Raw genomic sequence first — 13,080 nt, forward strand, 5'->3', positions numbered from 1 at the left:
AGTCAGCTTAGCAAATTTTGAAAATGCCAGTTTTCCAATTTGCTGAATTCAGGGACCCTACCATGTGTTGGTTCAAAGATATATGAGTTTGGCTTATATATATATATTGGTTCTAACTGTCTCTGCTACAGCACCCTTACTTCTACTTCAAAACCTGCCCACGTTGACTGTAATCACATGTCCTACTGTGAAATCTATCTGAACCGCTACCATTCCTTGTATGTCTGTTACATGTAGAACTGTGTTCTCTGTCTTCTTACACCATGCTTTTTGGATAGTAAAAGTTGGTAAGTTTATCCATCTCTGTGCATGATGTCACTCTAATATTTTTTTGTTTTAGTTCCATTTGAATATCTTACAATTTATTTTGAATCACAATTATGAACGAAATGTTCTTGAAAATGATTGCACTGTCCCAAAGAACTTCATCAATTTACTTAAGAGTGACAAAAAATTGACAGGTTGGACTTCATGGGCCCTGAGTGCTCCACAGTGCTGCTGAAAACATACTATGATGTAAGATTGTTCCAGACCAATTCGAAGAATCTTTGAAACAGTTGTCACCAACCTCAAAACTTAAATGGCTATTCACTCAGTTTTTTGATAATGTTTCAATATTATAATTTTTAGGTGGACAAGGGCGAGAGTTTGTCATGCTCGGAGACAAAGAGGTCGACTATGATCCAAACTTCCGACTCTATCTCAACACCAAACTCTCCAATCCCAAGTACACACCCAATGTGTTTGGAAAGTCCATGGTTATCAACTACCAGGTCACACTGAAGGTAAAGTTCAACACTTCCAGTCATTACGAGAAGATGTATCTTTTGTCCTGAAGGACCTTGATTCTTTGGTAGAAAGAGAAAATTGAAAAGAAGAGACCAATTTATGATATTGAAGAGAATTGTTGCTCAACTACATTAGAGTCAATACTATCTACTTATCTGCTTTTTAGGGTCTTGAAGATCAATTGTTGTCTGTCATCGTGAAGTTTGAAAGAAAGGAACTGGAGGAACAGAGAGAGAGGCTCATCCAGGAAACAAGGTAATAAAATCTGGCAACTCAATACCCTGCTCAATTGTCACCATCACTCTTCTGCTTTGAGGCTTTGTGGCCAATTATCATGGCCTTGCCAATAACTAACTCACATTAGAATTAATTGAGCCACTTGGTTTCCCACTTTTGCCGAAACTAAGCAGGTTTTCCTGAAAATCTGCCAATACAGGTTAAAAGTTTTCCTTCCATTGTTGATGCTGAAAAAGTGGCTTTTTAGAAAGAATGGTGATTTTAATGAAAGTGATTGTGTGCAATATTTGATTAGTTTTCTTCCCTGCTTCTGTCTGACGCTTAGAAAATATCTGCTGAAGATGATGCTATGTTGCCATTCATGATCGTTATCTTCTGACTTCAGTATCAACAAACGTCTGCTGAAGGATCTAGAGGATTCGTTGTTGAGAGAGTTGGCGACGTCAACGGGTAACATGTTGGATAATGTGGAGCTGGTATCAACCCTGGAGGAAACCAAGTCCAAGGCTAGCGAGGTAGGACACTCTTTCATGTATAGACTTTGAAACATTATCAAAAGAATTGAGTGTCTGTTAAACTTGCTACCTTCCAAACTGTAGTACAAAGACGGGTATGGATGAAAGTATGACGTCAATCGATAATATGGTACAAATGTGAGACAATGTGATCCAAAAGAAACCACCTGCACTATGTTTGTCTTAGTCAGTACTCAAACATTGACAAGTTTTCCCTCTTTACATACAGGTGACAGAAAAGTTGAAACTTGGTGCCAAGACCGCCATAGATATTGACAAACTTCGTGACGGATATCGTCCGGCTGCAAAACGTGGCGCCATCTTGTTCTTTGTCTTGTCCGAGATGTCGACGATCAGCAGCATGTACCAGTATTCCCTGGCGTCTTATCTCGACGTGTTCGAGCTGTCCCTCAAGAAGAGTTTGCCCGACGCCATTGTGCAGAAACGTCTCCGCAACATCATGGACACTCTGACGCATAATGTCTATAACTATGGGTGCACAGGTGAGTTAAGACCATTTTAACCCCTTGATGCCCACCATGAAACGTCCAGCTTTCTTATCAGGGCCGGAAGGTTCTTGGACAGGAAAAGTGAGCTGAGAGATGAGGTGGCTGCTGAGTTTCCATCTTCCTTCTGATTCATTTAGCTCTCGTAATAATTCTTTCACACTTCAATAACTCCTGTGACAATTCACTGAATAGAAATGGTAGCCTGTTGACTATATTTGAATTCCAAATCAAATTTCAATATGGACTCAATTTACCTGACTTTACCATCACTTATTTATTTATAAGTATTGTTTTTCCGAATGCATTTCAATGGAAAAATCCCTTTGCAGGTATCTTTGAGAAACACAAGCTGCTCTTCTCCTTCCAAATCAACATCAAGCTCGAAATGGATGAAGGTCGCGTGAAGCAGGACGAGCTGGACTTCTTCATCAAGGGGAACATCGCCCTCGAGAAGGCCAAGAGGACCAAGCCGTTTAAATGGTTCCCAGATGAAGGATGGGAAGACTGCGTCCGCTTGACCGAGATTGCACCTGAAGCCTTTGGTACCCTTCTTGACGATATTGAGAAGAATGAAACAGCTTGGAAAACGGTGGGTGAACTTTTTCCTTTAAATATCACAGTGTTTTATTGACGTAAAAATTGGATTGAAAATCATTTAATGAGAAGCATCAACACAAACTGCTGAAATTATCTTGAATTTCTTCCTTTTTATTTCAGATTTTTGAACTGGATGCTCCTGAATCTGCTCACCTTCCTCTTAAATATGACAAAGTTCTATCCGAGTTCCAACGGCTTATGCTGCTACGATGCTTCCGTGTCGATCGAATTTATCGTGCCATCACCGAATACATCACCAAGACGATGGGCGAGAAATACGTTACACCCCCAATCATCAGTTTTGAGTCGATCTTCGAACAAAGCACACCAATGTCACCAATTGTCTTTATTCTCAGCCCTGGATCTGATCCTGCTAGTGATCTAATGAAGCTCGCTGAACGGACAGGGTTTGGCGCCAACAAACTCAAGTTCCTCTCCATGGGACAGGGCCAGGAAAAGGTGTGTGTCGACAGATTTCATTTCATTACATTTCGAACAAATTTGATGATGTCTCCTTGCAGGCTCCTTGCGGTGCTTCCAAAACTAATAGAATATTTATCATGTTTTCAGCTTGCCCTCCAATTATTGGACACAGCTTGTTCCCGTGGCCAATGGTTGATGTTACAGAACTGCCATCTGTTGGTGAAATGGTTACGAGACCTTGAAAAACAGCTTGAGAAGATTACCAAGCCGCATCCCGACTTCCGGCTTTGGCTGACGACTGAACCAACTCCCAGCTTCCCTATTGGCATCTTACAGAGGTCACTCAAGGTATGCTATCCGTGTCCAGATGATGTGACCTCATCATTTGATCAGCTATGACGAGGTGTGCCATTGTAGCCTTGTGGTTTACACTGGCCACCGCGCAATAGGGCCTTGGTTTAATCCTGGGGAGAGATTTTGCAACACCAGATGCACTTCTCACTAGAGTCTGCTTGGTAAATGACATAACCTTACTACTATCATCGTTCAAGCGCATATCATAACATATGCCGTCCAAAGATCTCTTTTGAAATGCCGTCTTTGTTCATTTTTAGGTTGTGACTGAGCCACCTAATGGTCTCAAGCTGAACATGCGCAGTACCTACCACAAGATCAGCACGACAGCCCTCGCCGAGTGCCCTCACCAGGCCTTCCCCTCCCTTGTCTACGTGCTGGCCTTCTTCCACGCAGTCGTACAAGAGAGGAGGAAGTACGGCAAAGTTGGCTGGAACGTCTCGTACGATTTCAACGAGTCTGATTTCCGCGTCTGCATGCAGTTGTTGAATACGTACCTCACAAAGGCACATGAACAGGGAGACACTAAAATACCTTGGAGCAGTTTGAAATATCTTATTGGAGAGGTAAACTATTCATTTGTTGTCCATTTAGAAAACCGTCAGTTCATTTGTGCAGTTTGTCTTCTAGGCAACTGAGTTGTAACACATCATTTCGCATTTAACAGACTATTGAGTTGATTATAGTGGTTGCTTGCAATGAGGTAGTTTTGTCAGTATTTATGACATTATGGGTCCATTCAGTGAGTATGATCCCACAAAAGTTAGTGAAGACCCCTAAACCTTGCGAGAACATATCACATATCTGTTGAAAATGCAACAAATATCGTCACAGGGAATAAGTTCAAATGTAATTCATCTCGTTTTTGTAGGTGATGTACGGTGGTCGAGCTATTGATAATTTCGATCGTCGTGTCCTCAATACGTATATGGATGAATACATGGGAGACTTCATCTTCGATACGTTCCAACCTTTCCACTTCTTCCACAATGAGGAGGTTGACTATAAAATTCCCGAGGATGGGCCCAGAGACGTTTATGTCGGTATGTACAATATTGTTATGAAATAGTAAATCATTTAAGGAGCACTTTTCTGATATCAACGACTGTAGAGGTTATCATCCTACTCTACACTTCCAGTAGAACTTAGATGGACTGCTTAATCAGCGTTAAAACCTGAGAATTTTGAAATGAATTCAATCACAGATCAATTTTGATAATTCGGTTTGTGTTTCCAGAGTATATCGAGTCGCTTCCCCTTGCTAACACCCCTGAGGTGTTCGGTCTCCACCCGAATGCTGAGATTGGTTACTATACTCAGGCAGCCAGGGACACTTGGAGCAACCTGGTGGATCTACAGCCACAGACTGGTAAGATACTGGAAATATTTCTCAAAGTCTTTTTTATGGGATCTCCTCAACCTTTTCGGGAACACTCTCTTCTGTTTGAAGTTGAACTGTCTCCAATAAAACCTTTAACCAGTATAGGCCAATCTGATGACAGGCTGGGAATGGAATATATTGCATAGCACCGACATGTTGGATATCTAGGACCCTGAAGCGTGTCCTTGAGGATCTCAGACCCTGAATCCTACCCACTTCCTGTCTCGGCCACAAAGCTCCTCTTGCAAGCTGCAAAGTAAATTTTACTTGCTTTCCCTCCAGGAGAAATTCCAGCACCGTGTACGAGGCCCTGTGATGCCTTTGATCAGACAAAAACAGGATTCTGTAATCAAGGAATAGATTCTGTGTGGCAGTAATGCATAAACTAAAACTTCTGTACTAATTGTCTGTTTCCAGGAGATGTTGGGGGTGGCATCAGCCGTGAGGATTTCATCTCCAAGATTGCCAAGGACGTGTTGAGCAAGCTTCCCGCCGAGTTTGACCTGGATAAGATTAGAAAGAAGTATGGTCTGGAAGTGTCGCCCACCACAGTTGTGCTGCTGCAGGAGTTGGAGAGGTTTAATAAACTCATCAATAGAATGAGACGATCGCTTCAGACTCTTCAGAGGGTAAGTTGAAGGAATCCTTGATCAAAATACTAGACATTCCGTAGTCTTCATGGGCTTATCTGGCTGAACAGAAAGCACTCGTTTGAGTGATTTCCCATAGTTGACACAAGTACATGTAAAACTTTTGACCGAGTTGGCCGTCTTCTTTTGGATAAAGTACTTTCAAACTAGGCAGTAAGTACCGGTAAGTAGGACAAGTCACCATCTTTGTTTTAAATGCAAATTTGCTACAAAGTTTCTTCTCCTTTATTTTAGGCTTTAGTTGGTGAAGTTGGTATGAGCAGCGAGCTGGATGAGGTTGCCAGAGCTCTTTACAATGGCCAGATTCCCAACATCTGGAGAAAACTTGGCCCAGAAACCTTGAAGACGCTTGGTAACTGGATGTTACACTTCCAGAAACGTTTGGCACAGTATAATGTCTGGGTAAGTAGATTGCTTTGGAAAAGCTTTTCTTCTCATCTTGAATTATCATTATTTAACATTGAATTCGGGTATAGTTTTAAGAATGGGATGATGATGGTGATATTAACTTTGTGTTCTTCCCCTTTTCATTGCGGAAGTAGAACAAACACATGTATGACAAAGGGAAAAAAAGTCTCAACAAGATTGTTTTGCCTGAAGAAATAATCACCGTAGAAGTGTCTTTGTTGTTCTTGTATCAATGATGTTTTGTTTGACTTTCAGGTAAATGATGGAGAACCTAACGTCATGTGGCTGTCAGGCCTGCACATTCCCGAATCCTACCTGACTGCTCTCGTACAAGCCACATGTCGTAAGAACGGCTGGCCTCTGGACAAATCCACGCTGTACACTGCGGTCACCCAGTATGCCCAAGCTGAGGACTGCCAAGAGCGAGCTCATGCCGGGTGTTTCATCTCGGGGATGTACCTGGAGGGTGCGGCGTGGGAGAGGAAAGCCATGTGCCTGATCAAGCAGAAGCCCAAGCAGCTCATCCAAGAGCTCCCTGTGCTCAAGGTTATACCCATTGAAGCCCACAGGCTCAAACTACAGGTCAGTGGAATGGTTTTATTGAAACAGTATATTATTCTGTGATCATTTGGATATTTGATGCTGTGGTATTCTTAAATGAATAGTAGTGTTTTTTAAGATGATTTCTGAGACTGCTATATAAATCTGTGAAAGAAGTTTGCCTATATAAATCTTTGAAAGAAGTTTGCAAGTGTTCTGCCATGTCCTGACCACTGATGGAGACACTTTTGATTGAACTCCTTTTGGCAGCAGAGTAGTATTTTTAGAGCTGTTATTCCAAAGAATGTAAAATTTTGATGATTAACAGTCTTTTCTCTGCTCTCGTTTACAGAACACGTTCCGTACCCCTGTGTACGTCACGTCGCAGAGAAGGAACGCCATGGGTGTCGGTCTGGTATTTGAAGCTGATCTTGCCACCACTGAACACATCAGTCACTGGACACTCCAGGGTGTCTGCCTTATTCTCAACACCGATTAGACAAGAATGCCAGTATCGAGACTCCGGTGGGTCTTGAGCAGAATACCTAGTTTTGAGAAAATTTGGTTCAAGGTAGAAGCTGAGCTCTGAAAACTGAAGTAGTAACTACTAAAGGTCATGGTAGATAGCACCTTGCTGCTCCTTGCTGCTCTGGACCTTCAAGTTGGAATCAAAAGAAATTGTTGGAAGAGATTCAGGAGTCATTATAAATATAATGATCGGAATTTGTTCATTATTTCATTAACTTCTTGCCTTGAGCTGTAACTACATTGCCACTGCTGACAGTTATATTCAATTTTGTCATTATTGAAAAGTACTATTTGCAAATATTTTGTTTTGTGATGTTAAGGGTTAGACCGTGATATCTTATTCCTTTGAAACTGCTGAACTGTTGATAATTCCGTCCATGACAGAAAAATCCTCTTGCTTATTCTTAATTCTTTACTGCTGACCTGGACAGTGCGCTGATAGATTGTACTTTGATAAAAAATGATATCAAATTTGACCTTGTCATAACAGCAGACCTGCCAACGCGTACAATTTGGAGTATTTAAATGTACACTCTTTATCACCTGCGTAAATGAAAATGATAGTCCTTGACTGCTGGATTTTGCAAAGGAAAATGCAATAGGAGTACAGGTTGGGTTGATATGAAATGACTAGAAGACTCCAAAATTGGCAAAATTCCACTGAAAATACTCCAAAATCCAGTTGAAGCACTATTTGAACATTTTGGGAGTTGGCAGGTCTGCAGCAAATTACGATTTAGAAATAGTGTAGTCCCTGTAAAGATGTGTTTACGTTCTGCATGTGTAACTGCAGCAGGAGAAATCCGTCCAATATAACTTTTGATATATTTTCCCCTTGAAACCGTCCCTTATTGTATTAGCCGCTCGAAATCAGTCCAACAGCTAAAGACAGATTGGCCAAGAAGTATTATCTGCCTCTCCTGATGTCCTGAAGAGGTCAGTCTTCATTGGTTATGATAGGCCCATCAAAGATATCCGTTGGTCACGAATCTGTCTTCGAAGACACTTGAATTTTCGTCGACGTCTGGTGCTGCCATTCAACTTTTGCTTGGCTCCAGGCGCTTTGCGTAATGTATCTAGGTGTCTCTGCAGATAGCAACCTTGTATTTGGGAAGAGGTTATCTCGTGTAGCGGAAGGCATGGCGGCTATTTCAATACATTATATAATCAGACATTCATAGTTTATTTCGCTTTGTTACCAAGGAAACACCTGGTCTTTTTCCTAGCATACATTCCAACTAATGTAAAATTGTATCTATTTGTACAGATGTTTTTCTCTTGCATTTATAAAAATGAGTAGGCCTTTTTCCTGATTTATTGACAACACTTTGTACAGAAATTGAAACTTTATTTTCAAAAGATGTGAATCCGTCCTGAATTATTTATTATCACTTTTATAATGTTATACTTTTTGTAATTTATTTACCTACTGCTGTGAGCAATTACATTAAAAAAACACAATAAATATTATAATATAAATGGTCATCTATTCTGTATCAGTACACCCATCTGATCGTTTATCTGGTTCATCATTGCTTCAAAAGTGCCGCGCCCCCTTTCCGAGCCATGCTGAGGGCAGGGCAGCTCGAAAACGGATGTGATTGAAAGATTTCCTATTGTAAAAACTTGTGTAACACACTACCCCTGCAACAGCCAGACTGGAATCTTTCTTCTCCATCGTCCAGTTGATGTGTCTTTCTCTCAGTATAGTCAGTTGTAACATTACCACAGCTGGAAGGCTGAATTGTCTTCCCTGTGGCCAGCTGGTCAAGGCCAGGTTAGAACATTGTCCCTGTGACAACAAGGTTGGTGTGCAGTCTCCTCCCTGTCAACAGATCAATGTACCTTGCTCTCAATCGAGCCAGTTGTAACACTGTGTGAAAGCCAGGCTGGCTGGTGAACTGTCTTCTCTACAGCCCGATCGATTGTGTAGCTCTCATCAGGTTAGGTTGTACATTGTCCCTGTCACAGCCAGGCTAGTGAACTTGCATCTATGTCGCCAGGTTAAAGTGCATGACCCTCACCAAAGCCAGGTCCCTGTCGTAGCCACGCTGGTGAACTGTTTTCTCTGTGGCCAGATCAAGGTGCCTCACCCTTCGCATGCATGTTGTAACATTGTCTCTGTCACAGCCAGGCTGGTGAACTGTCTTCTCTGGAGCCAGGTGAAGGAGCCTCACCCTCAGCAAGGCGTGGTTGTAACATTGTCCTTGTGATCAACAGCCAGGCTGGTAAACTGTCTTCATCTCTTTAGCTGCCCTCACCATGTAGGTTGTAACATTGTCCCAGTCGCAGCCATGCTGGTAAATGTCTTTTCTGTGGCCAGGTCAATGAGCCTCGCCATCAGCATGGAGGTTGTAACGTTGTCCCTGTCGTAGCCAAGCTAGTGAACTGGCATCTATGTCGCCTGGTCGAAGTGCATCATCCCCACCAAGGCCGGGTTGTAACACTGTCCCAGTCGCAGCCAAACTACTGAACTGGCATCTTTGTTGCCTGGTCGGAGTGCATCCCCGTTGTAACACTGTCCCTGTCGCAGCCAAGCTGGTTAACTGTCTTCTCTGTTCCCAGGTCGAGATGCCTCATCCTCAGCCAGGCCGAGTTGGAACACTGTCCCTGCAACAGCCAGGTTGATGAAGTTGTCTTCTTTGGGGTCAGGTCGATATGTCTCACCCACAGCAAGGCCGAGTTATAACATTGTCCCTGTAACAGCAAGAGTGGTTAAGTGTCATCATTGTAGTCGGGTCAATGTGTCTCACCATCTCAACAAGGCGAGGTTGTACATTGTCTCTGCAGCCGCTTGGAAGGCTCGTAAACTGTCCTTTGCGTGGTCAGGCTAAGGTGCCACACCCTCACTAAGGCCAGGTTGTTACATTGTCCCTGTGATCGACAGCTAGGCTTGTGAAATGTCTTCTCTGTGGGTCTGGTCGAAGTGTCTAACAGCCTGCAAGGCTCGTAGACTGTCCTTTATTTGGTCAGGCTGTCGCAGCCAGGCTGGTGAACTGTCTTCTTTGTGGTAAAGTCAAAGTGTCTCGCCCCCAGCAAGGCCAGGCTGTAACACTGTTCTCGCTCGTAAACAGTCCTTCTGTGGTCAGGCTAAGGTGCCTTACCTTCAGTCAGGCCAGGTTGTTACATTGACCCTGTCGCAGCAAAGCTGTTACACTGTCTTCGAATCCCTGCGGCCTGGTCAAAGTGTCTCGACCTCAGCCAGGCCGGGTTGTGACATTGTCCCTGTCGCACCCAGGCTGGTGAACTGTCTTCTGTTAAGTGTCTCGCCCCCCGCAAGACCGAGTTGAAACACTGTCCCCGCTCGTAAAATGTCCTTTCTGTGGTCCGGCCAAGGTGCCCCACCCTCAGCAAGGCCGATTGGTACATTGTCCCAGTGATCGATAGCCAGGCTGGTAAACTGTCTTCTCTGTGGCCAGGTTAATGTATCTGGCCCTCAGCCAGGCCGGGTTGTAACATTGTCCCTGTCGCAGCCAGGCTGGTAAACTGTTTGCTCAGCTGTGGCCAGGTCAAGGTGCCTTGCCCTCTGCAAGGGCGGGTTGTAACGTTGTCCCTGTCGCAGCCAGGCTGGTTTGTGAACTGTCTTCCCTGTTGCCAGGTCGCGAGTTTTTTTTTACAGGTAGGTTCGTACCATTGTGTACATTGTGTACATTTCCGAAGAGAAATTTATTATCAAAATAATTAAGTAAATGAAAAAAAAGCAATAAAAAAGTGCATAATTCTTTGGGTCCTTCCGAGATTCGAACTCGCACCATTTGTCAATGTGCATCGCTAATCTTGTTTACTGACTAACAACACGTGCGTCTCTTACTTGATGACGTCAGGCGAAGTTACTGAGCTCTGATTGGCTGTCAATGTACACAATGGTACGAACCTACCTGTAAAAAAAAACTCGCGGCCAGGTCAAGGTGCCTCGCCCTCGGTTGTAACATTGTCCCTGCGATGACTTTATATAAAAACGACGATAACAACGATATATTCTGTCTGGGCCGTGAAGACAATGTAGCAACCTAGTCTCTACAGTCAGTTGGCCGCGGCCCCATTTCCGCGTAATTCTCTCTGCGCTATGACGTCACTGCATATCATTACGAGCTCATTATCGCGTACATTTAGGCGTGAAAAATATGAAGTGGGAAATCGATCCTAAACTTGCCAAAATCTTTCTGAATGACATGTAAACGGAACATATTATTCTAGATGAAACATTAATTAGTAGTTTCATTAAGAAAAAAGTGTAAAAAGTCCTGAGGTTTGCTGTTTACGTGACTTTGAACAGCGGTCGTCACCCGAAAATTTGCAATTTTTTCACGTAATTTTGTTGAATAAATGCACCTAACTCATCAAAAACATCGCGCGTGCTCAGAAGTAATGACTGATATTTATTGTTATATGTATCTTTGACTGAATAACACGATAGTAAAAATGATTATTTCTGCCGCACGGCTAGAAAATACGTTTAAGTTGCCTCTGATTTTTGTCAGAAAATGTTGCAGCCGGATTTAGGTTCCGACCACACCCGAAGTTGAGCCGAAGAGGCCCGAACACTAGGATCGCCACCATCGCTACAAAACGTGTTCTAGAATACTGATTATGAAAACTTGTCCAATAGCCCATCCTGCCGTCCCATCCCTCCTTTCATGAGACCACCATTGCCCAAATTTAATGACAAAATGATGCAAAGAAGAAACTTAGCATTAAAGATAACTAATCCTCTCTTCTGCATCTTGAAACTCTTTAACAGTGAAACGCCAACATTGAAACAAGAACACCAATTAGACAGTCAATTGTTGAAGGGTGTAAAACACAATGCCAAATTCAAATTCTTGCAAGTGGTGCTGTTGAACTTTTCAAGTGGAAGGAATCAAACTTATTTTCATTCGTGACGTTATTTGCTAATGATTGTTTACACCATTCAACAGCTTGACATGTTCATCAAACCCGATTGACTGGAGAAGTGAAAGTATTAGCTGAAAGATAAAGCAGATTTTTCCTGAATGATAACAGCCTGGATGTACAATTACAACAGTCAAATTGATGACAAACTTCAAGTTAAACCAATCACAATCTTGCAGGAAGATGTCCTGTAATAGGTCAAGTTTACACCTTTAACACTGGCATTGGTCATGCTGCTCAAATTACATACTTTATCAGCTTTTTGGTATTATCTTTTACTGATACAGCAACTCTAAAAATGAGATGATGGCAAGTTCTGTGCGCGATGTCTGGCACAAAATAACTCTTGTGGGGGTACTGATGAGGCTATTCCCGGCTTTATAAGCATCATTGATGGCTTGGAAGCCCGTTCAGACCCAGGCCAGGGTCAGGGAAAATAAACTATCCATCCAAAGGTCGTCCAAAATTACCAGACAATGCCTATTATTGAGCCATGTCACCTAGTAGGCCCTGGTGTTTTGGACCGTGAAGATCCACATTGTAATGTGTATATGATTTCTTTTCCTGAACTATGGCAGCCTTTTACAGGCAAATCTGGCAAAAAAGTGCCTAAACATAGGCAACTAAAATTACCAAACAAACAAAAGATATATCATTATGAGAAAGTTTATTTTCACAGAGGATATACAGAGAAATTTCTGAAGAATCAGCCCAACAGTAGTAGTAGACATCTCAGTCACCTGGATCTTTTCGGAAGTGAAGCATCATGGCTCATGCTTTACTGTTTGAGCACATCCACACAAATCGATAGTATTCCTGGTCAATATCAATGACGATATGGTGGAACACATGACATACCTCCAGTCTCATAACATAACAATAACATAACACTCACTCAGTCACTGTCGCTCTGACATTTCTGACGACTATTCTACCAGTAGCTTTATCAAAAGGCTCAAAATCATCTGGTCATTTGGCCACAAGTTGTAGAAATTATAGTCAGACTAAGCATATTCATCAACAGAACTCAAACAGGCTACCATCATGCCATTCTCACTTTTAACCACAATTTTTTTGAGACACGCTGTGCATTAAAATATTTTTACAATATCGCGTCGTGCACGCAATTGCCGCGAAAAACGGCTTGATTAACATCACGTGATCCAAAACGTCATAAATATTAATGAGATTTCTTCGAAAAATCACCAAATTAAGTGCCAAAAAAGAAATATTTAGGAAACCGGGTGCTCAAATGT

General features: G+C 42.5%; 1 protein-coding gene across 2 annotated transcripts in view; it reads left to right on the forward strand.

The window, feature by feature from the left end:
* LOC135482767 (dynein axonemal heavy chain 10-like) overlaps positions 1-8,384 on the forward strand; it is a 35,524-nt gene extending 27,140 nt beyond the window's left edge. For both annotated transcript variants that reach the window (XM_064763116.1, XM_064763117.1), the window contains 14 exons: positions 631-785; positions 956-1,044; positions 1,412-1,541; positions 1,771-2,044; positions 2,380-2,639; positions 2,768-3,106; positions 3,218-3,418; positions 3,685-3,990; positions 4,296-4,467; positions 4,662-4,793; positions 5,223-5,434; positions 5,690-5,857; positions 6,119-6,445; positions 6,756-8,384. In XM_064763116.1, the coding sequence (XP_064619186.1) occupies positions 631-785; positions 956-1,044; positions 1,412-1,541; positions 1,771-2,044; positions 2,380-2,639; positions 2,768-3,106; positions 3,218-3,418; positions 3,685-3,990; positions 4,296-4,467; positions 4,662-4,793; positions 5,223-5,434; positions 5,690-5,857; positions 6,119-6,445; positions 6,756-6,902 (2,912 nt within the window). In that variant the 3' untranslated portion in view covers positions 6,903-8,384. The remainder of the gene's footprint in view (positions 1-630; positions 786-955; positions 1,045-1,411; positions 1,542-1,770; positions 2,045-2,379; positions 2,640-2,767; positions 3,107-3,217; positions 3,419-3,684; positions 3,991-4,295; positions 4,468-4,661; positions 4,794-5,222; positions 5,435-5,689; positions 5,858-6,118; positions 6,446-6,755) is intronic.
* Positions 8,385-13,080: the final 4,696 nt, after the last annotated feature.

The sequence above is a fragment of the Lineus longissimus genome, chromosome 2 (genome assembly GCF_910592395.1).
Source record: "Lineus longissimus chromosome 2, tnLinLong1.2, whole genome shotgun sequence".
NCBI lineage: Eukaryota > Metazoa > Nemertea > Pilidiophora > Heteronemertea > Lineidae > Lineus > Lineus longissimus.